The following is a 27,455-nucleotide window of genomic DNA, read 5'->3' as shown; positions in this document are numbered from 1 at the left end:
GGATAAAATAGGGAAAGGGGAAAGAAGGCAATTTACAAAAGAGGGAACACAAAATCACCAATAAACAAAAAGCGATCTCAACTTCGGCGATCACTGAAATGCACATAAACCAACTTAACTAAACTTTAGGCAGGATCCTTCCTCACTATAACTCCCTGACCTACCCTTTTCAGAGTGGATTCACTCTAGAAAAATTGCAATAAAAAATCCTTTGCCCATTTGAGATGTAAATCTTCTTCTCTCATCTTACCAGATTTACAAACAAAAATTGTCTTCATCAAGGACCTGGGAACCATCCCTTTGAAATAGAGAACTGTGGTACATTTACGCAAAGGAATACTTCACAGCAGAAAGAGAGCAGGAGTCCCCACCCTTTGCAACAGCATGGATGGCTCTGGAGAACATTATGCTCAGTGAAATAAGCCAGCAGGTGAATGACAGATGCCATGTGATCTCACCTATAAGTGAAATCTAATCAACAAAACAAACAAGCAAGCCAAATACAACTGGAGACACTGAAATGAAGAACTGACAGTAACCAGAGGAGAGGGGGAGGGGGGATAGCAGGGTAAAGCAGGGGAAGGGGCAAGCAAAGGAACACAAATAGAGGACTCATGGACAATGGTGGGGGTTCATTGTGGCGGGGGTGAGGGTGAGCAATGGGGAAAAAAGGCAGGACAACTGTAACTGAACAACAATAAAAAAAGGAAATAGAATCATTCAGGAAAATAGGGCCTCTTCTCCGCATCTCTGTGGGAGGGTAGGAGCCGACCTTTGGTAAGTGTCAGCAAACACAGATGGCCCAGTCACACCGACCAACTGTTTCCCCATCCACAGCCGCCTGCCCCTCTCCTGTAGCCTGCCACAGGGGGTAACATTTTCCCACATTTTGTTTCAGTAGAGTTGAGTTCAATCTCTCTCCCTTTCATTGCAAGTCTTGGCCCCAATTTTAGTAGTTTTGAATAAAGCCTTCCTCTCCTGTTTTATTCTGTCTTGTGCCATTTTTCTTTGACATGCATAAATATATTTTAACCATTTACATCAATAATTTGCAAAATTAAAAAGTCTGAGGATATGTAATTATGGCAAAAAATTATAAAAATGAGTTGACCTTTAGTGTTTGTATAAACATAAATTGATACAATGATTCTGAAGATGAATTTTAGTACCTGAAGTGACTTATACTTGAATGAACTAAGGTGACCGCCTGTAGTACTGCTTACAATCATTAAATTTAATAACAATAGACAGTACATTATAGTGTATTCAAAGCTCAGTTAAAATGAAGTGTATTTCATTATCAGAAAAATATTGAAGCCATAAATTTGAAAAGCAAGGCTGGTTTTCACCTATGTGAAAATACATGTACACATGCATGGCATGACATGTCAAAGAACAGGACCAAAGAGAAACAAGATCATCGTTTTCACAAACATTTTAAATAATCTGGGAGATTCAAGGAAGACACAGTAGGGCTTGCAGTGTAGCTTTTGGAGGCTCCCAAATCCCCACATAAAATAAACAATTAGATGGTGAAGTCAAAATCCCATGATGCCATTCTCAACCCATCTCATGAGATACCCTCAAGAACCTCAAAATACAAATGGAGGACATGCTACCCAGAGCCTCAAAACCTGCACGTTATCATCATGAATGCAGAGAAAGCACTGAAAACAACATAGCAAATTACAGAGCTGAAACCAAATGAGTTGAAAATAGCCAGCAGGTACTCCTTGAAGTCAGCAGAGAATTGGGGGAAGAGTTGCTTATTGTAACAGTGAATGAGTATAAAGACCCTGGTATGTGGCTGAAGGAGCTGGATCCTCCTAAACCTTTGAAGCTCTTAAAACTAATTTGGCCAGTCTTTCTTATCTTTGAGGGGTCTGAGGAGAAACTGCTGGAAGTGGGATCAAGAATTAGTGAGACAAGAACAATGGGGAATAAGGAAATAAAAAACTTGAGTGAATACAGGGGAGAGGGCAAGCTAGAATAGCTCAGAAATCTAGTCACCACATTTTTTTAATACTGTATGAAAATAATGGGTGTCTGAACTCAAATTTAGAAAATCTATCTGCACCAAACCTCCTTCTACAAATTGAGAAAATTGAAATTCACATAAAAATAAGCAACAGAAAAAGTTTACCATCAACCCATATAAGGTCATAACAAATAGTGTTCTGCTACTGTTTCTACAGTGAAAGCACGCTAGAAAGACATGTTCAAAATATAGCCCACGATTTTAATGTGCCATTTCAAGATGAGCTAAGAAGTATATGTAAAACACCAAATCAAAAATCACATTTAGAAAAATTTGGGAGACAGTTATCAAAAAAGACGAAAAGGGAGAAACATCATTTAAAAATAGAGATAAAGTAAATTCAAAGTTAAACCCAATCAAACTGAGACCAACACCAAAAATCATATGGGATAAATCACCATTGGCAGCCTAAAGGTTTTATAGCCTCTAATATCCTCATGCCTATGACGCTTTCTTGTAGTATTGCGTTTTGTGAGTTCATGCTGCTTCTTTGAGGTGTATTTTAGAGATAATAATAAGTAAGTGCTGTAATAAACAAGGGCGTGCATTTTTGCTCCTTGTAATATGGTCCAAAGATCGGCAGCAACAGTATCATCGGGGAGCACGTGAAGGATGCCCACCCCAGATCCCCCATGTCTCAGACGACTTTTTAATGAGAGCCCCAAGACAGCTGTGCATCCATATTTGCATACTCAAGGGAGTTTGAGAAGCTTGGGGCCCGGATCACATCCTCTATTATTTATTTTAATTATTTAAAGTTAGTGAGCACTTAATTGGTCAATAAGCCACATGAAACTATTCTTTCTACACAGCAGAAGTATGGAAGTTATTGAAGAGCCCAAAGTATATCCACTTTGTTCCTACAGGATGTATTTTATCAATTAATCCTGAGGAGACTACAGCCGTTTTGGTAACCATTCTGTTTATTTGCGACAAAATGATATAAAAATAGACCTGAATATGAATAGGGTTTGATTTTGGCTTTACTGACACCTGTATGACTTGGGGTAAGTCATGATAAAATAGATCTGATATGTTCTTAAGTTTTAATTTTTGACTTCTCTCATAGATCACAGAGCTCTACTTAACTTCGTTCTAGGTGGAACAGACCACAACTTTACTTTATGCCCTCTGGTGAGGCATAGATTTCATTATGACTTTTTCAGATTAGATGGTTGATGTGGAATGCACGCTAGAAAGCTCCTGAAGCTTTAAATAATAAGTCATTCCTTTTCACCTCGGTGGTTCAGCATCAATTCTGTGTCTGAGCCAAAGCAATGAAAATCATTCCTTGGGCATTCAAGGACAAACCCTTTTATTTCAATTCTATTATTCACATTCATGAATGTGATGTATAATTTTTCAAAAGACTGAAAGATGATTTTAGATGATTTATTAGATACCCAGAATCCATTAAATAATCTCGTTAACAAAATAGCAAGCAGCCAGTACCCATCTGAATTATTTAGACACCAAAATGGAAATGTATAATCAGAATAACATTCACAGTGTTTACATATTAATTGAAATGTATTTAACTTAGACATATATTTCATTTTTATGTATTATAATTTTCATCAGTAGTATAAAAGCTGCAGTGGATGCCACGTTCAACGTGATTGTTCCTTTGTGGATTTTTCTATTAGTTTGTCATGCCTGGTTTTATATAACCTTTCACTATTAGGCACTTGTAAAATACAGGGCATGGCAAAAGTAGGTTTACAGTTGTGAGTACACGAAATGCAGTTTATTCTTTTTTTATTTATGATTATTGTATTATTTTTCATGTGAAAAGGTATAAACCTGCTTCTGCCTTACTCTGTATAGATCATTATTCAAGATTATTTTCACGATGTCACAAAAGTTCTAATCTAAGTAACCTTATAAAAATGATTTTTACTGTAACTGAATAAAGTAAACACACCAAGCTATTTAATTATTAAGCTGAATATACTTTATTTTAATCAAATTTGGTAACACTTTAATTTTATAAAGAATGCACATACTTTTAATATAGATATTTGGAACTGTTATTAATGGAAATAAATTTTATATGCTTGCATCACCAGTTTGAAATAATTTGTATTGGAAATTTAAAAATCACATACTAAACAATATAATACAAAATAATTTACATGATATGAATTTACATAGTGATAGTAGTTCTGAAAAAAAAGATTCCATTTTCTAAAGAAAATGTCCCTTGTGTATTTTTGTGTTCTTTCTAACCTCTATGCCTCCCTGAAATTTTGAAATGAAGGTAATTTATGGTGAAAATAACTTTGAAAAGCCAAGAAATTTCACTCACTCTACAATTCCGTACATAGTTCTCCCCCAACCCACAAAGGATATATTTGAAGACCCCAGGGGATGCCTGAAACCACAGCTAATAGCAAAACCATATATATCAATTTTTTCCTATACATACTTACCTATAATAAAGTTTAATTTATAAATTAGGCACAGTAGGAGATTAACAACAATAATAAAATAGAACAATTACAACAATATGCTATGAAAAAGTTATAGTGATAAGAGGTCTCTCTCAAAATATCATATTGCACTGTACTCACTCCTCTTGTGAGGATATGAGATGATACGATGTCTGTGTGATGAGACGAAGCGAGATGAATGACTAGGCATCATGATGTAGTGTTTGTTACTCTAGCACACAGGATACTGGAACAAGAGCACTGCCCTATTGAAAATGTCACTCTGATCACGAGGTTGGCTACTAAGTGACGAATGGGTGGGGAGCACACACTGGACACACACTGGGCAAAGGGATGATTACCGACCCCCATGGGATGGAGTAGGATGATGCGAGATTTCTTCATGCTACTCAGAACGGCATGCAACTTAAAATCTATAAATGACTTCTGGAATTTTCCATTGAGTATGTCAAAATGTGGTTGACAGCTAACTGAAACCCCCAAAGAAAACTGTGGATAAGGAGGAACTACTATATTACTAAATATAGTCGATCCTTGAACAACAAGAATTTTAGACCCACCAAACCTATGCAGTTGAAAATCCATATATAACTTTTTACTTCCCCAAATTTTACTAATAGCCTACTGTTGACCAAAAGTCTTATCAATAATGTAAACAATCAATTGATATATATTCTGTATGCTACATGTATTATACACTGTATTCTTATAATAAAATAAGCAGAAAATGTTTGGGGGAAAATCATAAATGAGATAAAAATATATTTACAGTGCTGTATGTATTTATTGAAAACAGTCTGCATATATAAATGGACCATCACAATTTAAATGCATATTGTTCAAGGCTCAACTGTAAATCAGGAACCTTTATTTTTCTCAGTGATTAAAAAAGTATTTTTATTTTACTGTTTCATGTAAAATGTATTATTCTCTCCCAAGGTCATTTTACTATGAACATGAAATACACTATTCTCTTCCAAGGTCACTGTAGTACTATGATGTAGACGTATTTGTTAGAGGCTGATCCAAGGTTAGTTACTAAGTAACAAATCCAAAGTACAACATAAACAGTAGAATGGACAAGTTCTATTTATTCTGCGCTATAAAAAAATCAACAATTTTTTCTAGATCTAGTAACTTGATATTCCAAGTCGTTATCCCTCTATTTATAAATCCCATTTAAATGTAACACTTTCTGATTTGCTAAGCCTACTATCTGAGAGAACACTTAGAGGAATGCTTTTAAACTGGAGAGTATATCAGTGGACCAGGGTACCCTATCATTACTGCTATTATGATGTAATAGGCAGTTTGTGGAACAGGGAATAGTTGACCTCTGAGTCCTGAATTCTTAAAATATTTAGAATGTGGGGGGACTGAGGAGAACCCATTAAAGAGAAGGAAAAGAACCACTCATGAGATAGGAAGAATCTAATGATAAACACTCTTTATAAAGAAAGACTTGAGCCCTGGCTGGTGTAGCTCAGTGTATTGAGCACGGGCCTGTGAACCACACGATCGCGGTTCGATTCCCAGCCAGGGCACATGCCTGGGTTGCAGGCCAGTTCCCAGCAGGGGACTCACGAGAGGCAACCATACATTGATGTTTCTCTCCCTCTCTCCTTCCCTTCCCCTCTAAAGATAAATAAATAAATAAATCTTTAAAGAAAAAAAAAGAAAGACTTAGGGTGACCAAAGAGAAGGTAAAGCCAGAGCACCTAGGGATCAGACTGCCGTGTCAGCACTCGGAAGACACGCATCTTCACACATCCTGTCATAACCATTCTGTAGGGATGCTGAGAATGCCCCTGGGAAACAAGCCATATAAACACACCCTTACCAGACTTAGTTTTCATTTACAGGTTTCTCAGTTAAAGTAATATTACTTTTTAAATAGCTAAGCATGCTACATAATACTATATGAGCAATGATGAATATGACAATAGGCAAAGACTTAAAATTACCCTATTTTTGAAAATTGGTATCTAAATCAACGTGTGATTAAATTCATGTTGCCTGAGGTTATCACCATGAACCACCTGATCAAAATTAGTTTTCTCATGGTTTATATCTATTTTTTTAAAAAATAGAGTTGTTGCAAATTAAATTTTAATATCGTCTATGAATTGCAAGCACTACTTCTTCAAGTTTTAAAAAATACACATTGACTAGTTCTCTTACAGCCTGGCTTTAGTAGTCTTCTGGTTTGTTTTTCAACATTTGAAACTATCAGAATTTGGGGACATTAGAAGAATAGTCAAATAGTCATAAAAGTGTCGATGGTAGTGACAGTTTGCTCAGCATGGCTAACAGAGCTTTTCCCACTGGTGTTTGGAACCAAGTTAGTTAGCTACTTTGAGAAGACGTCAGGTGTCATAGGTGAGTGCAAATGATGGTCTAAAACCATTTCAATCCTGCGATTGAGGTTACTAGTGAAATATACCTACCTATATAAGTGAGCCCAAGTCAATACAACAAAAATAAAAAATAAATTTCTCTAACATGAGGATTTTAAACTCATTCTCCTGACATAAGAAAGTATTTTCAGTTTTCTAAGACTGAACATAACATAGTAGTATAGATGGCTGCATTTTACAAGACACACAAGTTCACATTTAATAATAGTCTACAGGTGGAATACAAATAAAGAGAGTTTAAAAAGCTAAAACACTGTTAAATTATTTGATATCACTGGTGATGAAAACACAGTGATACCTACAGGTCCTTAAGTGTGTTGGCTATGAAACTATGTCAATCGATGTATACAGGCCCTTGTGCTGCCTGACTTAAACACGAACAAAACAGGGACAGAAAATCAGTGTAAGTGACAATCTGATTAGTAAAATATTTAACAACCGGAACGTTTGCACAACTTGAGCAAAATCATCAAAGTCACATGGCACGGTTAGTCCTTATAATTACATATAGAAATAAACACATAAACTTATTTTTAGGTGACGCGTGAACTGTGTTCTACCTATGTTGTATTCTACACAGAATACACATCAATGTAACATAGAAGTCATGGCCTATTTCAAGTTCTAAACACAGATAGCACCCTCCTAAACTTCCTATAGGACAATATTTTAATGTCAGTAAGACCGTGTAAAACTATGTGTTGATTGGTTTTACCAACACATCACACGAGTCAAACATGGGAGAAATCGTATTGTGCCTTATGGAAATAGAAACCCGCCCTGCCCTTAGTTACCTGCCCTGTCTCTCTAGATCTCACCTTGCTCTCCGGAATGGCTTCCTGGCCACTTATTAAAAATTGAAAGGCAACAGCTATAAACTCATAGCAACATAATAGGTGAACCACTTATAGTAGATGTGGATTCGCTGATAACCACGTATATTTTAAATCTCCCCAATTCTGGCGGAGAGTTGCTGGCATCATACCCATCCATTTTGGCAGTAACTGAAAACAGGGTTTTGAAGTAAAGCATTCATTTTTCCACCTCGACAAGTACAGTTCTAGGAGAAAACTATTAGCTGCTGAATATCCTCCATTTTCTCCACTTCTCTTGGGAAACAAGCCAAGAAGGGGGCACCCATTAATACGTGACAAGTTCTTCAGCTTATAAATAATTTTAGGAGTAAAGAATCTCTATAAAATTACTAATTCCACACACACACAATTTATATTAAAATGAAATTTCAACCTAAGCTATCTTTATAATAATTTTTATGACTTAATATTCAAAGGGCAATAAAATTATAGCACACATCAATACTAAAGACAGAATGAAAATGTGAGATTATTCAACATTACCCTAATAGACAAGTATCATAATTCAAAAATACAGTGGAGGATATTTTAACTCGTAGGAAAAAAAGAGTTTTGATTTCATTTTTTCCTTCCTGTGAGAAACTACATCAAAACCAATAACGAGAAGACATATCCTTATATGTTCCTACAAGAGAAGATGTTTAATTTTCACTAAAAAATTGTATGAACACATTGAGGAATTTTGTGGCTTTTTGTTCAACGGCTGTTCCAAGTGTAAAAAATCCCATCCGCTTACCTTCTACATTACATTTATTACTGTGTTTAACAGAAAAACACATTTCTTCATATTAGCTGTCCCTTTGATTTTGCGTCCCTGTTGGTTTCCATTTCTTTAACTAATGTTTAGCTGGTAAATAAGACCCTAGGAGGGACGAGGCATTGGTGCTTGAAGCATTGGAAGTGCTTCAAACTTACGACAAGAGAACTAGAAATTAAGTAAATTCTTCTCCCCTCAATGGAACGGCGTGTCCAACTGGCCCAAAATAACCTGTGGGGACTAAGAGCGGGACTGTCAGACCTACCTCCGCACAGGCACAGGTGTTTGGTTTGACCCAGACAAATCAATAGCTGTTCTGGGTACCGTACCTTCCCCACCTATTTCTCAGCTGCTAACTTGGTTGTCTCACCCTTGTGAACAAATACAGGTACACAGCAATGGAGAGCAGATCATCCATACTCCTCATTTTGCATGTTTAACACAGGAAAAAGAAATTTATTTGGTGATTTTAAAAAATATATTGGTAGCTCCATCTTTTGTGGTATTGACCAGGCCAGCTATAACAGAATTGCTTATCAAACCCATGGGATCAGAAGAAAGTGAGATTGGTGAGCATATTTGGAAGACAAAATCTGCGAGAGTAATTCCAAGTAGTTTTTTGAAAACTACCACTAACCATATTCTTAACTAATTTCATTGTCATTTGACTATGAAGAGTATTTACTAAAATAAAATATTTTGGTATTGTGGCATGATAATATTAAAATGCAGCATTTGTTTTTTCAGGAGGGCTTATCCATTCTAGTTTGACATTAATTACCAATATACACTTAATATCCATCATACTAGTTATTACTTACTTCATGCCCTGAGGATTATCCCTCTTGAAAACATACAAATCTTAGAACAGACGAGCAAGTAGTCACTAGCTTTTCACACAAAAATATTATCTCCATTTAAAGCCATCAGTTAAAAACAAAGAAAACCCCAAGAATGTAGGTCTTAAATAACGAAAAACAGGATCATTTTCATTTCTAACTCCTCATGCATGCTTCTAAATCCACTGTCGCTCTTTAAATTCATGGTAATAATGATCCTTATGGATAATTCTAAATCAGTTCCTTAAGAATGGGCTTAGCCTCGCACACTTACAGTCTGTGATGTGCAGTGTCCTCTTGACTTCTCCACTTCCTGATCCCCCACAGCCGTCCTCATCATCACAGTCCCCACTGCCCTGCTCAGCCACGCCGCCACCGCTGCCCACGGGCAGCTCCCACTTGTCGGGTTTGGGGGACCTGCCTTGTAACAGCTAAATGTGAATACAAAAAGCATTTATTCAGAGCGAATTCAAATCATCTAAGAATGCTGTTCAGGAACCTATGAAGAAATTAGAATTATTTTCTTATGTAGGTGCACTCTCTTAATGTAGACACCTTACCAAATCAAGTCTACAAGAAAAGTGGAAAAAAACCCTGAAATAATAACAAATAATAAGCAAGGTCTTACAGCCAAAAGAGCTACGACCTGAATACTCACTCAGTGCTAAAGACTTGAAAAGCAAATAAAACCAGGTCTTCTTGGTCATGGAGAGTTTGGCTACAGACTCCTTTGTTTCTGAATGAACAATATTTAAGTACGATGTCAAACTCCAACACAACACAACTCCCTTCGCAGTATACTGGATGATAATATTGTGCTGTGTTTAAACCAACAATCGAAAATTTCTCCAACAGTAGATTACTAAAATGGTACTATTGTTCCAGAAAAGATTCATTTAAAAGAATCTGGAATTTTGGACATACACAGTTTGAGCTTATTTAAAGTTTCTTAAATCAAATATGTAGTCCAATGTGTATAGCACAGAACTAAACCTTGGAACAAAAGACTTAAGTCCTATCTCCATTTCTACAGATAACTTAAGAAACTTAACCAACTTCTTGGTTCTCAAGTATTTCATTTACTTTTATGAGCAAAATAGATGGAATAGCCATTTTCCCCAGAGCACAAGAGTGCTGGTAATACTTTTGAATAATAGTATAAATGCCTGAACTCCTTTTCAAAAAGGTGATATTATAAATAATAGAACGTTTCAAAAGCTGAGTACAATGATCCAATATATGATACTTACCCCTCTCAGGCAGTTTTGGAGAACATGTGACTAAGCATGAGCACTAGAGGGTACTGCTATTTTATAAATGAACTATACCTCAGCTGAACACCTATTGGGCATTTAAAATCTCAGGGTATTTTATGGAAGTATTATGGTTGTTACTTCTCAGGGACTTCCTAAACAGCAGTATTGATTAGCAGACAATAATTAAACATACAACCCAAAGAGAGCAATTCATATTGAAAAACATACAGTGAAATAATCTCAGTATACCTAAAACAGATATGTTTAGCATTTAAAGGACATTTACTCTAAGCAACTACACTTTGACAATTCACCAGCTTCCAGAATTTAAAAAAAAGATCATCATAAATTCTGAAATATTACAATTCCTTAAAATGTATGTTCCCTAGCCAAAATGAAATGCTAAAACAACTTGACAATAATTTTTAAATTCTCATCAGAATTCATTTCTATGTAAGAGCATTTCCCCGTATTTATTAATAGGTATTACATTTAAAAAGAAGGATGGTCTCAGGGATTTAGACAATGTTAAGCTACTACATTTAATGAACAGATATGCATGTTTCTTTCTGTAGGGAAGATATAGATATATAAAATAGCACATAACACTTCAGAATCCGGAAAAGGAAAGGATAGATAATGGTATTACTTGATAACATGTACCCTTTGCAAGTTAGCATAATCATAAAGGGCTTCATCACTAAGGTCCAAAATACTTAGATTTGAATCCTGATACTGACATACATTAATCATGAGACATTGGGCATTGTGCAAGTTACTGAATGATTAAGTCAGCTCCCTTGTATCTAAAATAGGGACAATAATATACCTGGGACATTGTTCTTATTGTGAGAGAAAGTACACGCAAAACACTCTGCCTGGTGTTAGGACATTAAAATTGAATATATTATTATTATCTAATTTATTATATATTCCATTACAATATTACTTAAATATACACAGTACATTCATTGAAAGAATTATTTGATAAAGAATTCAATTACATGACTTAGGTTAAAATTGTTCTAAGAATTACCTGACGAGTACAACAAAAGCCCAACTTTCTGGTGACAGGTTATGATTTGGGCCATGATGTTCTTTCTCAACATTGATGTCCCTTTCAACTTGACTTTCCCTTTACTTCCCTAATTGTCACCACCTTGGTTTCCTGGTACCTTGGCAAAACAAAGATGGAGTCTCAGAAAGAACAGCTATTTTATGCAAGTCAGGAAGACCCAACCCACTGAGTCTGAACTCAGAAATGCAAACCGCAAGATAGTGCATGCAAAACAAAACTTACCACTTTAGGAAACTGGTTTGGGGTGAAAGCAATCAAATATATTAACTGCCAGAGAATGATTCACTTGTTTATAGTGATTGATAAAGATAATGGAGAACAATTGAAAAAAACCCTTGCTCTCTTTTCTACATTTTTTTTAGATCATTGACTTGACCTGAGAAATATCTAAGATACATAAATTCACATTTTTTTAAAAAGAGAACTATAGAAAACTATATTTTAACTTAATTTAAATACTCATGGTGGGCAGAATTGTAAACTAGCCCCCAAGTTTTCCATTCTAATCCCCGGGGCTGTGAATATGATGTCTCCATCACATGCACCACATTACACGGCAAAAGGAAATTTGCGAATGTAATTAAGGTCATTAATCAGTTGGCTTTGTGTTCATCTAAAGAGAGATGATACAGGTGGACCTAATGTAATCACGTGAGTCCCTTAAAAGCAGAAAGTTTGACCTGGCTGTCAGCAGAAATCAGAGAGATGTGAAGCCTGCAGAGGGAGGAAGGAGTTTTTGACTTTCTTGATCATGCTGTTGGCCTTGAAGGTATAAACTTCAGTGCTCTGAGAGGGCCTGTGAGGGGTGGGGGTGGGGGTGGGGGGGCCTGTGAGAGAGGGAGGGCCTGTGAAAGAGGCCCAAAAGTCTTGCAGCAAAGAACTGAACTACCAGCTGTCTCTAGGAGTGAGAGTGATACACATCGCAGCCTGCAAGCAATACCACTCAGTCCTACAACCAAATTCTTTCTGCAACGTAGCTGAGCCTAGAGGAGGATTCTCCCCACTCAGGCATAGCTGGCAACTTGTCTGCAGCCTCAGGAGCCCCTAAGCAGAAAGCCCTGAGCAGTGAGCCCACTGGGTCTTCTAAACTATGAAATAGGAGTTCATAAATGGGAATTTTTAAACTGCTGAATATGTGGTGATCTGTTGTGTGGCAACAGAAAATGAATTCACTCTTTAAGTTCCAAATGGGCCCCTCACATCTTGGGTAATGTTTTTGTCTGGTTTCTTTTGATTCTCTCTCACAGGGGCGTCAAACTCACTTTCACCGGGGGCCACATCAGCCTTGCGGTTGCCTTCAAAGGGTCAAATATAATTTCAACTCCTTAACAGTTAAGGAGTAGTTACATTTATACAGTCCTAAAATTATTTTGGCCCTTTGAAGGCAACCATGAAGCTGACGTGGCCCCTGATGAAAATGAGTGTTACACCCTACTCTAACGTATTCCTCCTAACAAAATGGTCAACATATTCATAGGTAGTATCTTACTGGGAAGATTATACCTCCAGAAACAAGCTTAGATTTGGCCTATTCTCCACCTCTCAGTTTCTCTGCTTTTTTATACAATCCCTCTCACTGTTTTCCAAGTCTCTGAGAAAGAGAGTCACGACTGTTGTTTCTATGATCAACTTCTCCAGGTGTATCCACCACCCCATGTGACCCTCGCTCCGAGACTCCCAGTAACTCCATCTCCTTCCTGGAGCATCAGCACCTCTGTCTCCTCTGCATGAAGGTTCTGCCTTGCAAGACTCAATGTCTTAGTTCTCAATCATCACACATCTACAGATGTTTGCTTTCATTCTCTCAGAATGAAACATAACATATGATTGCTACATTACCTTACAATCATAAAGGAGCATATGTTGTGAAAATTCCCATCAAATTTCTACTAATCAACAAAAATAATAGTATTTTCACAGTAAGATCCTTATTCAAAATCCCATGCCTTTGGGACTAAACTATTTTTGATTTCTTCTAAGTTGGTTCATCTTTCTCCACACATCCTTCCCCCCCGCCCCCGCCAAAAGATGATGTTTTAATTAACGTTGTAAATCCTCTGTTCTTTCCAGTCTCTTTTTGGGAACACTTCCAGACAGACTGTGCTCTCATCTGACTACAAATTACCCTCGAGCCTTTATTTGCAGCCCTTGTTACTCTGTCGTTCATCTCTAAGCAGCGCCTAGATATCAAATGTACTCCATCCCTTTGTATATTAAAATAGAACCATTTGCCTCCACTATTGACATATCTTCCCAATCCCTTCTCTGCGGGGGACATCAGTCTCTCTCACCTGCCACCACCAGGTTACTTCCACCATGTCATTTCTCTACCTTAACACTCCTTGTGACTCTTTACTATCAAACCCCAGTGGTTCCAACATGTGTCTGGACAACAGAGAGCAGACCAGATAGATGAGGCACAGAGAGGCATCTGGCGGTAAAATGCTGGATAAATTCATACCATGGCCCCGTCTTGACATCCATGAATTAAAGACTCATGAGGAATTTTGTTCAGTTGAGACTCCAAATTTAATTAAGCAAACTAACCCCTCTGCTCACTTATACCCATTGACATACTTCTGCAAATGAAGTCCCCCCAGAAGTTCAAATTTAGCTTGCAGTCAAGATCCCATATAAAATATTTTTAGAAGAATTGTACCTGAACATGGCCCTCCCAGCACCTAAATTTTGCCACACAGCGTTGTGTGTTTGTCAGAGACATTGTGTGAATTGAAAGTCTGTAATATTGTCTATCCTTTATAGGATAGACAATTGTCTATATTGTCTATCCTTTATCCATTGTCTATGCTTTATAGCCTCCTCACTTCCAATTCTTGTTTCTCCTCCATGTAGATTACCCTCTTTGCTCTTCCTCAACTCATCACATTGTACCTAATTTCAAGTTGAAACTTAAATACCTTTTTTCCCCAGTCCATAATATTTCTCTGATCTTTCCCATCTGTGAATCATTCATTGACAATTAACTTACTTGGGCATAAGCTACACGTTTCTGGATAAGGGTAAGTTTCTCCACTATGGGATCATGACTTAATCATTTTGGACTCCCCAGCATGACCACAGGGCTTTCCACGTTGTGGATGCTAAATAAATATGGTTTAATTTCTTTATTAAAAATTTTTGAAAATAATTTATTATGTTTACCCTGTCTCCAGTGCTCTTTTTAAAAAGATTTATTTATGTTTAGACAGAGGAGAAGGGAGGCAGAAAAACATCAATGTGTGGTTGCCTCTCATGTGTCCCCTACCAGGAACCTGGCCCACAACCCAGGCATGTGCCCTGACTGGGAATCGAACCAGTGACCCTTTGTTTTGCAGGCCTTCACTCAATCCACTGAGCTACACCAGCAGTACTTCGATGCTCTTTATAACATTTTCACTCAAATCTTGGCAGGCCATAAGGTTCTAGCATAACATTTGGATTTTTGCTCATTGACCAGAAGATTGATTCATTATTCACTCAATGACATTTATTGAGCACATATTATGCAATATGTATGTATATTGAAAAATATACATTCATATAAATGAGAAGGCATGGTTTTAGTTCTTAAAATATGTTCAGTATATATCTTACTTTACTTCAAATTTGGCATTCATGAACATGCAATGATATAGAATTAAAAGAAAATAAATAATACCAAGTCAGGTAAAAAGGAGGAATAGACTAAGGGTTTAGTTTTGTGATCTTGCAACATTATTTTTCTGTTTAGCTCTTAATAAGAAATAATTTTTCAAAATATCCTTCCTGAGTAACTGGAAACATCTACAAATTTGTTTGAACAAAAATTTGACATTTAAAGGTCATGCCAAGAAATATTTCCCAAATATATCTGTTTACCATACTAATTCCTATAGACTAGAAAGAAAAGGGATGTTCTGATTACCTTTTTAAATGAATATGTACAAATATATTTAAATCATTGCTTTGTGCAAAAATACTATTATTGTTTCTAGAGTCTGGAGGGAACTTTAGTTTCAGAATTGGCATCGTCAGTAATGAATTTCTCCCCTGATCTTTCGGGGAAGGGAATCAATCCTCTCCAGTCCTCTCCTCCCCCGATGTCCCATGGAGACAGTGGGCAAATCACCACCCGCCCCCAACTTTGTTGGCTTCACCCAAATGGCAAGTGCTATTTCCCATTCTACTCTGAAACCAGTTCCATCGAAGAGAAGCCCTCCCTGACACATCTTTAATAAAACAAAGGGGTTTCCACATGTACACACTTAATGCAACATTCACAAACAAAATGCCTCTAGAATGACAGCGAAGCCAGTTTCTCCAAATGTCACATTAAAATCAGTGACATTACAGTAGACACTTATGCCACATCCTGTAACAAATGTCTCTTTATTTTCTCCATCTATATAACTAGCTGTTGAATATAGTCATAAAATATAGAACATATAAGATTTTTTCAAAACTTAAAACCCCAAACGAATTTAATATTACTTCTCTAGGCTTACAATTTTTGCATCTGTAAAAGGGAAGAAAAAGATCTATTTGGAAGGTTTTGTGAGTTATTATTTTGGTTAAATTTTGTAAACAGCTAGCATATTGCAAGTGCTCATTAATGGGCGTGAAAACACCCCCTTCCTCCTCATTCTGCCTTAGTGCCGTTTGCCTGCATGTGCAGATGATGACATTTCGAACACTTGGACCCTGTCATGAAGAGCAGAGAGCTGATCGATACTTACCTATTTATAGAACAATTTCATAAAGGGCATGATTTGAGTTTCAGCCACACATTAATTGTGTGCCTTTAAGCAAATCACTTCAGCCCATTAAAACTCATTTTATGCTACTGAATAATAATGCAAAGGAAAGCACTTTATATACTATAAAGCACTATGCTCATTTACAGTGTCTGTCCAAGATGTTGCATCCATAAAATTGAGAAGCCAACAAAGTAAGAATAGAGTGAAAAAAAACCTTTTAGGGTGTTGCTCAATGCCACACAGTTTATGCTTGTAGCTAGCTGGTTAGCTGAAAATAGTCATCCGTGATGACTGATGCTTCCTGCTTATGTTTAATTGGTATGGGAAGCTCATTAGCGATGCTATCTTGGAGCATGAGTTTGGTGGGTAAAGTATCTGATGACTTTAAGGCAACTGCATTTCTTTCAGCTCATGAATTAATCCCTCTATAGACCCAGTTTGCTTTTTATTAACAGTCTGGCAGTATCTTAGCAGTTGCAATAGCCTTTCAAACACAATAAAATCTGGCCTCAGGTGGTCCACATACACAAGATGTTTGCTGTGAAAGAGAAACGTATTCATCACATTCAAAAATCTCCAAATGTGAGAGCAATTGAATGCTCTTCAAAATCCTATATACAATGATATATCTTTAAAATATTTCCTCCATCCTCTTATAATCATTTATACAAATATACAAGAAAAAAACGTGCTTAGAAACTCTTAGTCATTATATATATATATATATATATATATGCTTCCAGTCATTTATTCAAAGACAGAGTGAAATCTGCTTTTTTGTGACTTTATACTATTGATGAGAATATGTAAGTGAAAATCAAAATGCTGACAGAAAAGTTTCAAACCAGATAACTAAATATATAGAAAAAACTGTAGTTTCATTTAATCATGAATAAAACATCTTTAAAGAATATATTTTAGGAATAGACTGAGAGGGGAGGGAGGAGGGGACAGTTGGGAGAAGGGTTTTCAGGAACTAGTACAAAGGTCACATGGAGAAAACCAAGGGGGAGGGTGGAAGCAAGGGAGGGAGGGAGGTTTGGCTAAGGTGGGTAGGGTGGAGGAAATAAAATGCAAACAATTATAATTGAACAACAATAAAATAATTTTAAAAAAGAATAAACTGAGACTTCCAAACACGTCTTGCCTCCTCACACAACTACCGAAAAAATGACAACTGGACTACAAAATGAATATCATCCAGAGTTGTCAGTAAATCGAGCTGCATAGAAGTCCAAAAACCAAGGAGCTAAAGAAGCCACTCACCTAGACAGGTAGGAGGGGAGGAGACATGGAGACATGGAAGCATGGAGATGTGAAATGGGTGGTCCCTTACCCACATGTGGTGTAGAAAAATCAGAAAGGATACCTCAGGAGTGAGGGGTCTCAAGACCACCCGGCCCAGGATTCCAGTGCCAAGAAGATGGGTACCCATAACGTCTGGCTGTAAAAACAAGTTCGGGTTGTGGTGGTGGACTAAACTTTGGGATTCTCTGAAGTCTCCTTTTAAAGGGCCTGCAACAGACTTAGGACTTACGCAGACTCACTCCCTCTGGGCTTCAGCACCAAGGCATCAGCTGGAAGGGCACCAGTGGCACATTCGAGAAGCTGAAGGGACTGGCACTGGAGAAAGTACCAGGGGGCAGATTCCTCCCAGGCAAAACTCCAGATGCTAGGCACAACATTGCCCCCTCTCAGAGCCCTCCTTGACACAGAACCACAGAGCAGTGGGGACACAGGCTGTCCTTCCCTGGAAATCACCTAGGCTCTGCCCCATCCAACTGACTGGGATGCTTTTCTACAACAGGCCACATTACTAAGACAAGGAGTCAAAGTAGCTCTACCTAATACACAGAAACAAACACAGCGAGGCTGCCAAACTGAGGAGATGAAGAAATGAAAGAACAGAACAAAACTTCAGGAAAAGAACTAAATGAAATGGAGATAAGCAACCTATCAGATGCAGAGTTCAAAACATTGGTTATGAAGATGCTCAAGGCACTCATGGAGTATTTCAACAGCATAAAGAAGACCCGCGAAGAAATGAAGGTCACATTAAGGGAAATAAAGAAAAATACATAGGGACTTCCAGTCAAGATGGTGGCATAGGGAGACATGGCTCACCTCCTGACATAGGGAAGGGCTGGGGGTCTGGGAGGCTGGGTGAAAATGGTGAAGGGATTAAGTGAAGAAAAAAATATTCATAGATACAAACAACATGGTGAGAGCTCGAGGAAAAGCAGGTGAGGGGAGGTAGAAGAGAGTAAAAAGGAGGTAAATGGTGATGGAAGGGGACTTAACTTAGGGTGGTGATCACACAACACAATATACAGGTGATGATTTATACAACTGTACACCTGAAATCTATATAACTTTATTAACCAATGCTACCCCAATAAATGCAATAAAAACTATATCAGATACTATCATTATTTTTCTGCTGTGTAACTTTCATTTTCCCAATCCTCCAACTCTACTCCCATCTCTACCCCAACACACTACTCTATCTTCATCTTCTCATTATTGCAATCATCTTTTAGAAAATTTTCTAATTCCAAACTTTTCCAACTTTTCTCTTTCAGATTTATAAAATAGTTTATCCACAAAAGCTAATTATCACAAATCTCCAGATTTATATTTTCTAAGGCAGCTAAACTTTTCTAGACTATTCTACCTAAAAAGCCAAACACATTTTACAACATGTTGCATTGTGTTAAGCTGACCAGGCACACAAGTCATTTCTATAGGAGTTCTTGTTGGTGCTTGCTTTAAGTTTGGGCTTTCTGATCTTGGCTTCTGTTGTGCCAGAAATTTAAAAAGTCTCTGTCCTGTCGGCATTTGGTTTATGCAAAGCAGTCTGCAATTTATAAAAGTCTTGTGATTTTGTGAATCGAATATAACACTCAGAAAATACTTACTACATTCACCCTCTGGCCTAAGATATTGCAAAAAAGTCATTTGCTCTTGTTCACATAAAATCAAATTCTGTATGTGTCCCTTTTACTGTGCCTGACCCTTACACCCAACTCAAACATGGCCAGCCCCCTATTCTGAGCTGTCACACCAAAAGTGTCCAGTTAAGTTTATAATTAATGTGTGTCCTAGTCCAATTCTAAAGTAGACCTCACAGGAGAGTTGAAACTCAAGAACAACAAGGAGGTGCAGCAACGGAATAGAAATAACCACAACCTCAAACAGAATTCAGAAATATGGAAATGCCAAATATTATCAATTTTCAGGTGGCTCTTGTACAACGTCTATGAGGAAACACTCCAAGGACCTGAAAAGGACCGGCAAGTAAAGAAAGCACCCTTCTTACGAGACAACCTCTGAGTTAGTGTCAGAGCCTTCTATAAAAACACCTACGCTAAGTTAGCTGACAAGGCACAGAGGACCAATGACTAGAGAGAAGAAACAAGGAGTTTGTGAGTGAGCAATGTATAATGACCCTGTGGCAGGAGAATAGAGAAATAAGAGAAGGAAAGTGGAGGTTATAAGTAAATTAATAACATGTAGCATATTTAATGGAACAAGTAGATGTGGAGTGCAAATTTCTCAAAGCCAAACATATTATCATGTAAGATATGATGTATAACAATCATTCTTCCCCCAAAAAAGAAAAGAGAAGTAGTGTTCTATCATTATCTTACTTCAAAGCTAAATGATTAATACTGTTCTAAATCCCTGCTACATATTGACCAGTATATACACAAACACAAATCACGTATACATATTGGTAGCTACAAATGGGATGAGACAATAACCATCCAGGCTTCTTGCTGATCCAGGTTAGTCTATACTTGAACTTGAAGAGCATTCTAAACAAGAATTATCAGATATTAAATAATTTCCATAGTTTGTATTTCTTAGGCACTGAGTAAATTTATATTATTCTTGGTATGGCTTATCACTGAGGAAAATTTTTTTCAACATATCCAAAAAGGTGTATCTCTTTAGTTAGGCCTACATATGCATGGGGAAGGTTTAAACATGCACCAAGGTAATACCGTTTAACATGTAGATTTGTCCCGAATGTATAACTACTTGGGTTCTTCATTTTCTCAGGAAATTGCCTCTGCCTGGCACGAGAGTCAAAACAAGTCAAAGTACCAGTAACTTACTGCTAAGAACATGCCTAGGCATTTGCTAATTATGCTGAGTCATCATGCTGACATTACAGGGAACAGTGGCCCGATTTCCAAAAGCAAATGTATGACAAAAGTGAACGTCTACTGCCCTGAGAAAAACAAATCATGGAATTCCAAAGCAGAGATGGGCTGATCGAAGGTGGATTCTAGACAATGCAGCATCGTCTGGTACGTCAGGGTTCTGTTCACACATGCTAGAGATGAAAAGCAGGGCCTATAGTATAAAGGCTGTTTTAACTTCACGTGCATATGCTAGTTAATGATCTAGGCAGTATTAACTTTACATGGTACAAAGGGAGTGGTTTTCTTCCCTCAATACATTTTGCCCCACTGGTGGCTCAGCCATTAAGAACAGAATTGGCAGTACTAACTAGTATCCCAGTCACTTACTCTAGCAGAAAGATGACATAATTTCTACATAAAACATGGGAATTAGCACGTCCCATTATGGATCAATTTTTCTCCTTGCCATTTTTTTAGTATCTCAATGTGTCTACAGGAATACAAGATTTAGGTCATTCAACTGTTACATGTTGTAACCCTTGGCCTTTAATGATTTATCTGAGTAAGACTGACGTCATGCATGGACAGAAAAGGAAAAATAAGAAAAGGTAGGGGAGAGGGGGAAGGAGGGAGGGAAGACACTAATCGTGACATATTGCCAATGCAAGGCCTCCCTGATTATAGAAGATTTTATTTGTTAATTCATCGACACTTCCACTGTCTTTTTGAAAGAAATGGGAAGGATGATAAATTCACTCAAAATCTGGTTTTGGCAACTAATCTAGGTTGTCTTCATTGGCCAGCTGTGCACAATCCATTCTCAGACACCCTATTAATATATTCCACACAAGATCCACCTAACGCCTCCCTATTTATGAAAGGGTTACTTCCCAGCAGAGCTCCTTCAGACCCCATTGAGAAGGACACCCTCGTGGATGCCAGATGGGAACAAGAGTTATATCCTCATAAATGTCATTTTGATTTTCACCTTTGCAATGAAATTTTCTTAATCTAGCTTTCTTTACCGAAACTATAAAAATATGGACAAGAATATGCCAAATGAGGATGTGATTAAGAGAATGTGAACATTTTACTAACTATTCTAAAATAATTTGAGAAAAATGGGTAAAACTTGAGGCTACAGCTGTCTTGAGATGGGTTTAGGCGGGTATTTGAAATTCTAAGCCAAATTCCCTCCCCTATTTGCTATTTAAATGTGTGACCTTAAATCATTGAACCCTGCTGGTCCTAAATGTTTCAGGTAAAAAAAAAAAAAAAAGAAGAGACAGGAAGTCCCCAAATATGCTTTAAAATACAGCTTTAAAATGTTCAGTTCTAATATATTCAAACCATTTGACATTTGGTTTAGAAATAGGTATTATATCATCAAGGCTTATTGCAGCCCTCCTTGCCCTTCATTTCACTTCCATTACTTTTTTATGCTGAATTTAACTTTTGGACCTTTTCAAAAAAAACCGCTGTAGTATATATTTCTGATGAGTAGAATGGTTCCTGCCAAAACATATGTTGGGGTCCTAAGCTCCAGCACCTCAGCATGTGGCCTTATTTGGAAATACGGTCTTTAGAGAGGTAATCACTTTAAAATGAGGTCATTTGGGTGGATGCTAAGCCAACGTGATGAGTGTCCTCATGAAAAGGAGGAGTTTGAACTGAGCCAGAAATGCACAGAGTGAAGACTATTTGAAGAGACACTGGGAGAATGCACACAAAGGTGAGGACCAACTGACACGGCTCCAAGCCAAGGGGTGCCAGCGACTGCCAGTCCACCCCCAGAAGCAGAGAGATGGGCCTGCAACAGATGCTCCCTGGCAGGCTGCAGCGGGACCAACCTCGCCGGCATCTTGATTTCGAACTTCTAGCCTCCAGAACTGTGACACAAAAAATTTAGGTTGTTTTCAGCTACACAGTGGGTGGTCCCTTGTTATAGCAGCCCTAACAAATGAATAGAAAGTTATGTACTAATAAGGGCATAACTCCTAAATGTACAACTTCAAAATTTTTTCCCATTTTTCACCATTTTAGTATCTTTAATGTACAATTAAGGGGCATTCATTACATGCACAATGTTATGCTGCCATGATCACAATTTTCAGATATTTTTCAGCATCCCAGATATCCTGTAACCACCAAATAGTTAACTCCCCATTTCTCCCTCCCCTAAGGCTCTGGGAACCTCTGTTGTATTTCTTGTCTCTGTGAATTTGCCTGCTTTAGGAACCTCTTGTAAATAAAATCGCACATTTACCCTTTTGTGTGTGGCTTATTTCACTTAGAGTAATAATTTTTCTATTTATTGAGGTGACAGTGGTGAATAAGATGATATGGGTTTCGGGTGCACAATTCTATAATACATTATCTGTGTATTGTATTGGGTGTTCACCACCCCAGTTTAAGCCCCCTTCTATCACCATTTATCCCTCCTTTACCCTTTTCTATGTCCTCCCACCCCCTTCCCAGGTGCTACTCACCACGTGGTTGACTGATTTTGAGGGGAGGGACGTTGCATAATCCCTTCACCTTAAATCAGCCGTGTGACCACTAGAAACACAATACAAAGTAGTACCAGCATTTCTGAGGCCCTGTTTCCGCCTCATTCCTTCCTCCCACGTCACACACTATTCTGACTCCCTCCACCACAGACCCATTTCTCCCGAGGAACATTACATACATGCAAGCATGTCCGCTGCACCGTGGATGTAGCAGAAGGTCATTCTTCTTAGTTGCTATGTTTTATTCTATTGTATCAATGAACCATAATTTAATTTTTCATTCTTCTGTTGGTGGATGATCATACTGTTTCAAGTACCTGGGCTTTTTTTTTAAGCGTTTCTGTGGAAATGTCTCAAATGTGCAGTGTGTTTCTTAAAGAAAGTAAATATTAGTGGAGAGGAGGATTGATGTCAGGGACACCCCTTCACTGTGAATAGTAAAGAAGCCACCAGATGGGGCATGGACAATGGAGACCTCAGCACCTCAGTATCAGGTTTTGCTCCATCAAAGACTGACAACTTTGTTGGAGACTCAAATTAACCTAATACCCTCCTGGCTTTATGAATTATGAGAGAGATAATGTTCTTCAGTGCTCATGGGGGTATTTGTCTTTTAACCACTTTAAATTACAAAAGAGCTTTTTATATTATTATGTAAATAATTCATTCTCATGATAACATTTTAAGCAATGCAGAAAGCCTTCTGACAGTCAATAAAAACTTTCTACATTTGAATTTTGAATGTCCATCACAGTGTTTTTATCTGTTTACCCGGCATTTTGCCCTTGTCCTTGTTCCAGGTGAGGGCCCTCAACTAGTTGGAACCTACTCTGACGTATTTGTCATTTCACACCAACATCTGACATTTAGATCTTTAGTGTCACTAACTCCATGGACTCGAGAATTCAGAAACTAGTATAAAGGACACATGGACAACAGCTAAGGGGGGTGGAAATGAGAGGGAGGTGGGGAGCACTGAGGGGGTGGGCTGGGATGGGAGAAAACGACAGAAAACTGTACTTGAACAACAATTAAATAAATTTTTTTTAAATATTAATTTTTGGTCTAATGAACCCTGAGTGACATTATGTGCATGTCTGGCTCATGAACCCTATTTAGTTCTATCACTGTAGAGAGTGAGTGGCACACCCGTACTGGTCGTTAATTCATTCTGAAACTCGTGGTGTGTGCCAAAACCAAGGAGCACCAAACTGTTCAAGAGCTACCATGAGACGGACACGTGGACCTCTGTTTCACTTCAAGAGATGGGCACTGAGTGGTGAACCAGCGCCGAGTGCTGAAAGAAACATTATTTTCTTGTCAAAATGCCACAAGTACTGGGTTTGACAAGGTGAGAAGCCGATGAAGACTCAACTATGACTGCAATTTAAACCCCCCCAAAGAGCCTGACAATTTAAACAAATTATTGCTTTTTACCCCATGTAACTTAATTTCATACTAAAATAAAATAGCTAATATTTTCATGTGAAAAGTAGATATTGGTATCTTTTGATACACGTGTATTCCAAAGGCACCATGAAAACTGGTGGTTTAGCGTGTGTGTGTGCAAACTGCCTTCCCATTAATGCCACTCTTACCTCCCCAGGCTTCCTTCTTTTCCGTGCATTCGCTATCATTTTTCAGCTGTTCACCCTAGAAGCATGCAAATTCACTCTCCTTTGATCACAATGCTTTCTGAAACAATATTGCTGTTTCCTCTGTACAGTTGATTTTATCTAGGTATCAGGAAAAAGAACATGATCAGCTGATTAAACAGCTTTTCCTAAGAGTTGATACTGGGAAAAAATCCCTCCAAAACTGCACCTAAATACAAAGGGAGTGAATTGCCAATTCAAAACCACCTAAGCATCTCACTGACTCCCCTTCTACACTGTGAGTTACAGCTCGAAACCAAGAGGATACTGGCAATAAAAATGAAAAGGAGAGCATGTGTGTATGACTGTCTGTGTGCATCCACATGTGTACACATATGTGTGTGGGGGGGGTTACGGCAGCTGTTTGAATGCAGTCATCTTAAGGCTTGAGAAGGAAGGATTCAATTCCAAGCTCACTCACATGGTTGTTGGCAGGATTTAGTTCCTAGCAAGTGGCTGGCTGGGCAGAGGACTCCCTTAGTGTCCTGCAAGGAGAACCTCTCCGTCGAGCTCCTCATAACATGGCAGCTCTCTCAACCCAGAGAGTGGGCAAGAGGACAAGAGAGAGTAACAGCAAGAAACGGAGAAGGCCAGCAAGATGCAAGTCATATTTATATAGCCTCATCAGAGCAGTAGCATTCAATTATTATTATTATTGTTGTTGTTATTATTATTATTATTATTATTATTATTATTATTGCTGTATTCTGCTCATTAGAAACAAGCCATTAGGTCCAGACTACACTCAGCAGAGGAGACTCACGCCACACTACAGAGCACGAATACTAAAGGCAGAATCACTGAGATCTATTTCAGAAACTCTCCATGACTCTGTCCCAAATAATTAACCACTTCTGTCTTCTGCTGTTGTGTTATTTTCATTTGTAAAACACTCAAATGAAGTTCCATCACCTAGACTAATGGTCTCTAAAGGTTCTTATCCCTTCCTTAAACTCCCGATTTACATTGGTAAATATGGTCGGTTGTTTCTCTTCCTTGCCCCCAGACCTGCACTTGATTCACGCATACAGTGGAGACCCTCTGTGCATTTCTCTAAGCCGGACTCTGCAGAATCTCTGTATCACCGACACACAGGTGACTATTTCACCCATTCCAGAGAACCATTTGGTTTTCCACTTTCCCCATTCTCAACGCTCAAGTGTTGATTGCTTTCTACACCTCATCTCTACTTCCCATTGTCAACTAAGCTTCCATTACAACAATACCCTATCTACCTTTTCTCTTTTTCTCCTTTTTGCAATGTCATTTTCTCCACTCCTGTGCAACTTCAAGTAAAAGAGACTTTTTCTAAACAGTTTCTAGCAATATGTGCCCCTGAACAATGTGACTTGACTGCTCCCATCAGTTGTAATATCTGCCTTTTTGCAGCTGTCTTCCTTTTCTTAGTTGAGCTCAAGAATGATTCGACACCAAGGAGAACTTTCTTTTTTATCATTTAGGGAGTGAGACAGGAGTCCTGATAAAGTTGGAGGACTATTCTAAGAATTGCTACAATTTTATTGCATGAATGGTTCCTATCCTTTGAATGCTAATTTATATTATTTATATTTCCTTCTGAGAAATCACTTTTGATAAATGAATTATTTTTAAGTCATTACATTCTAGAAACTAGATAAACAAATTTAAGTAACAATAAAATCTTAACCTTGAGGATTTTCCAGTATCATTATTGTACATAGCTACATGAAAACACAATGCCATTCATTTTTAAAAATAATAATTTGAAAGATGTTCAATAAAGAACTATTAATTTCTTAGAGAAAGATACACAAAGAAGATTTACTTAAAACAAAATAAAGAAAATGATACTTGGCAATTTATGTTTTAAAATTTTAAGGATCTATTTCTTAAATATATGTTTACAAAGCAAAAATATAAAATTTTATTGTTATTATTCGTAGGAAGGTAAAGGGTTTTATAAATTGTCAGTAAACTTTCCTGACCTTTCTGTATTCAGTTTTTACCCCTTGTTTACAATCTGACTGAGCTGTAAAGTTGTAACCAGTAACCAATCAAAATAAACACTAAAAGGTCAGTGCATTGTATATTACAGTTGCCTTTCAAAAATTATGTAAGGCATTCAAATTCTGGCACATTTCACAACTCCAAACTTGTAAAATAAATAAATGATGACATAAATAAGACCCAGGCTTTTGATGAAACTCGTAATAAACATAAAAAGAAAGTGTAAGCCCCTGTCTTTTTTAAAATTTCCATATTTTAAATGTAGTCTTCAAAATTCCTGTAAGCTAGGTATGGAAATGCCATAAAATCAACAATGTCATCGCTGGCATAAAAATGAACAATATTGCAAATATTTTCCAGGCTGCAGATTTCAAATAAAAAACTTCCTTAGATTATAAATTAGCACATGCAAATATCTGGGAACTGTTTGTGGGTTTTAGTTATTCCTAATATGGCAACTACATATTTCATCAGTCATTTGAAAGTAAGTGATGATTATAAAACACAAACTTAGTCTCCTAATTTTTTTCTCCTAAATTCCCATGTGTGATCCACTTCATTGGGGCATAGAAGGTTTCCATGTAGCTTGTGTATTTGCAGAGTGTTAAAGCAGAGCAAGGATATAAATGCTGCGTTTTGACATCTTTTTAAAATTCTTGTTGCCAATGTATTTTAACTGTACATAAGAAATAAAATTAAATAGC

At 37.5% G+C, this 27,455-nt stretch overlaps 1 protein-coding gene across 1 annotated transcript in view; it reads right to left on the bottom strand.

The window, feature by feature from the left end:
• Positions 1–27,455, bottom strand: part of GPC5 (glypican 5) — a 1,180,201-nt gene that overhangs the window by 575,082 nt on the left and 577,664 nt on the right. Inside the window, exon 7 of the mRNA XM_037057549.1 lies at positions 9,654–9,810. Within this exon, the coding sequence (XP_036913444.1) occupies positions 9,654–9,810 (157 nt within the window). The remainder of the gene's footprint in view (positions 1–9,653; positions 9,811–27,455) is intronic.

This window comes from Sturnira hondurensis, unplaced genomic scaffold, assembly GCF_014824575.4.
Source record: "Sturnira hondurensis isolate 20B ecotype Veracruz unplaced genomic scaffold, ASM1482457v3 Scaffold0009719, whole genome shotgun sequence".
In the NCBI taxonomy this organism is placed as follows: Eukaryota; Metazoa; Chordata; class Mammalia; order Chiroptera; family Phyllostomidae; genus Sturnira; species Sturnira hondurensis.
This window is presented reverse-complemented; position numbering and strand designations above follow the sequence as displayed.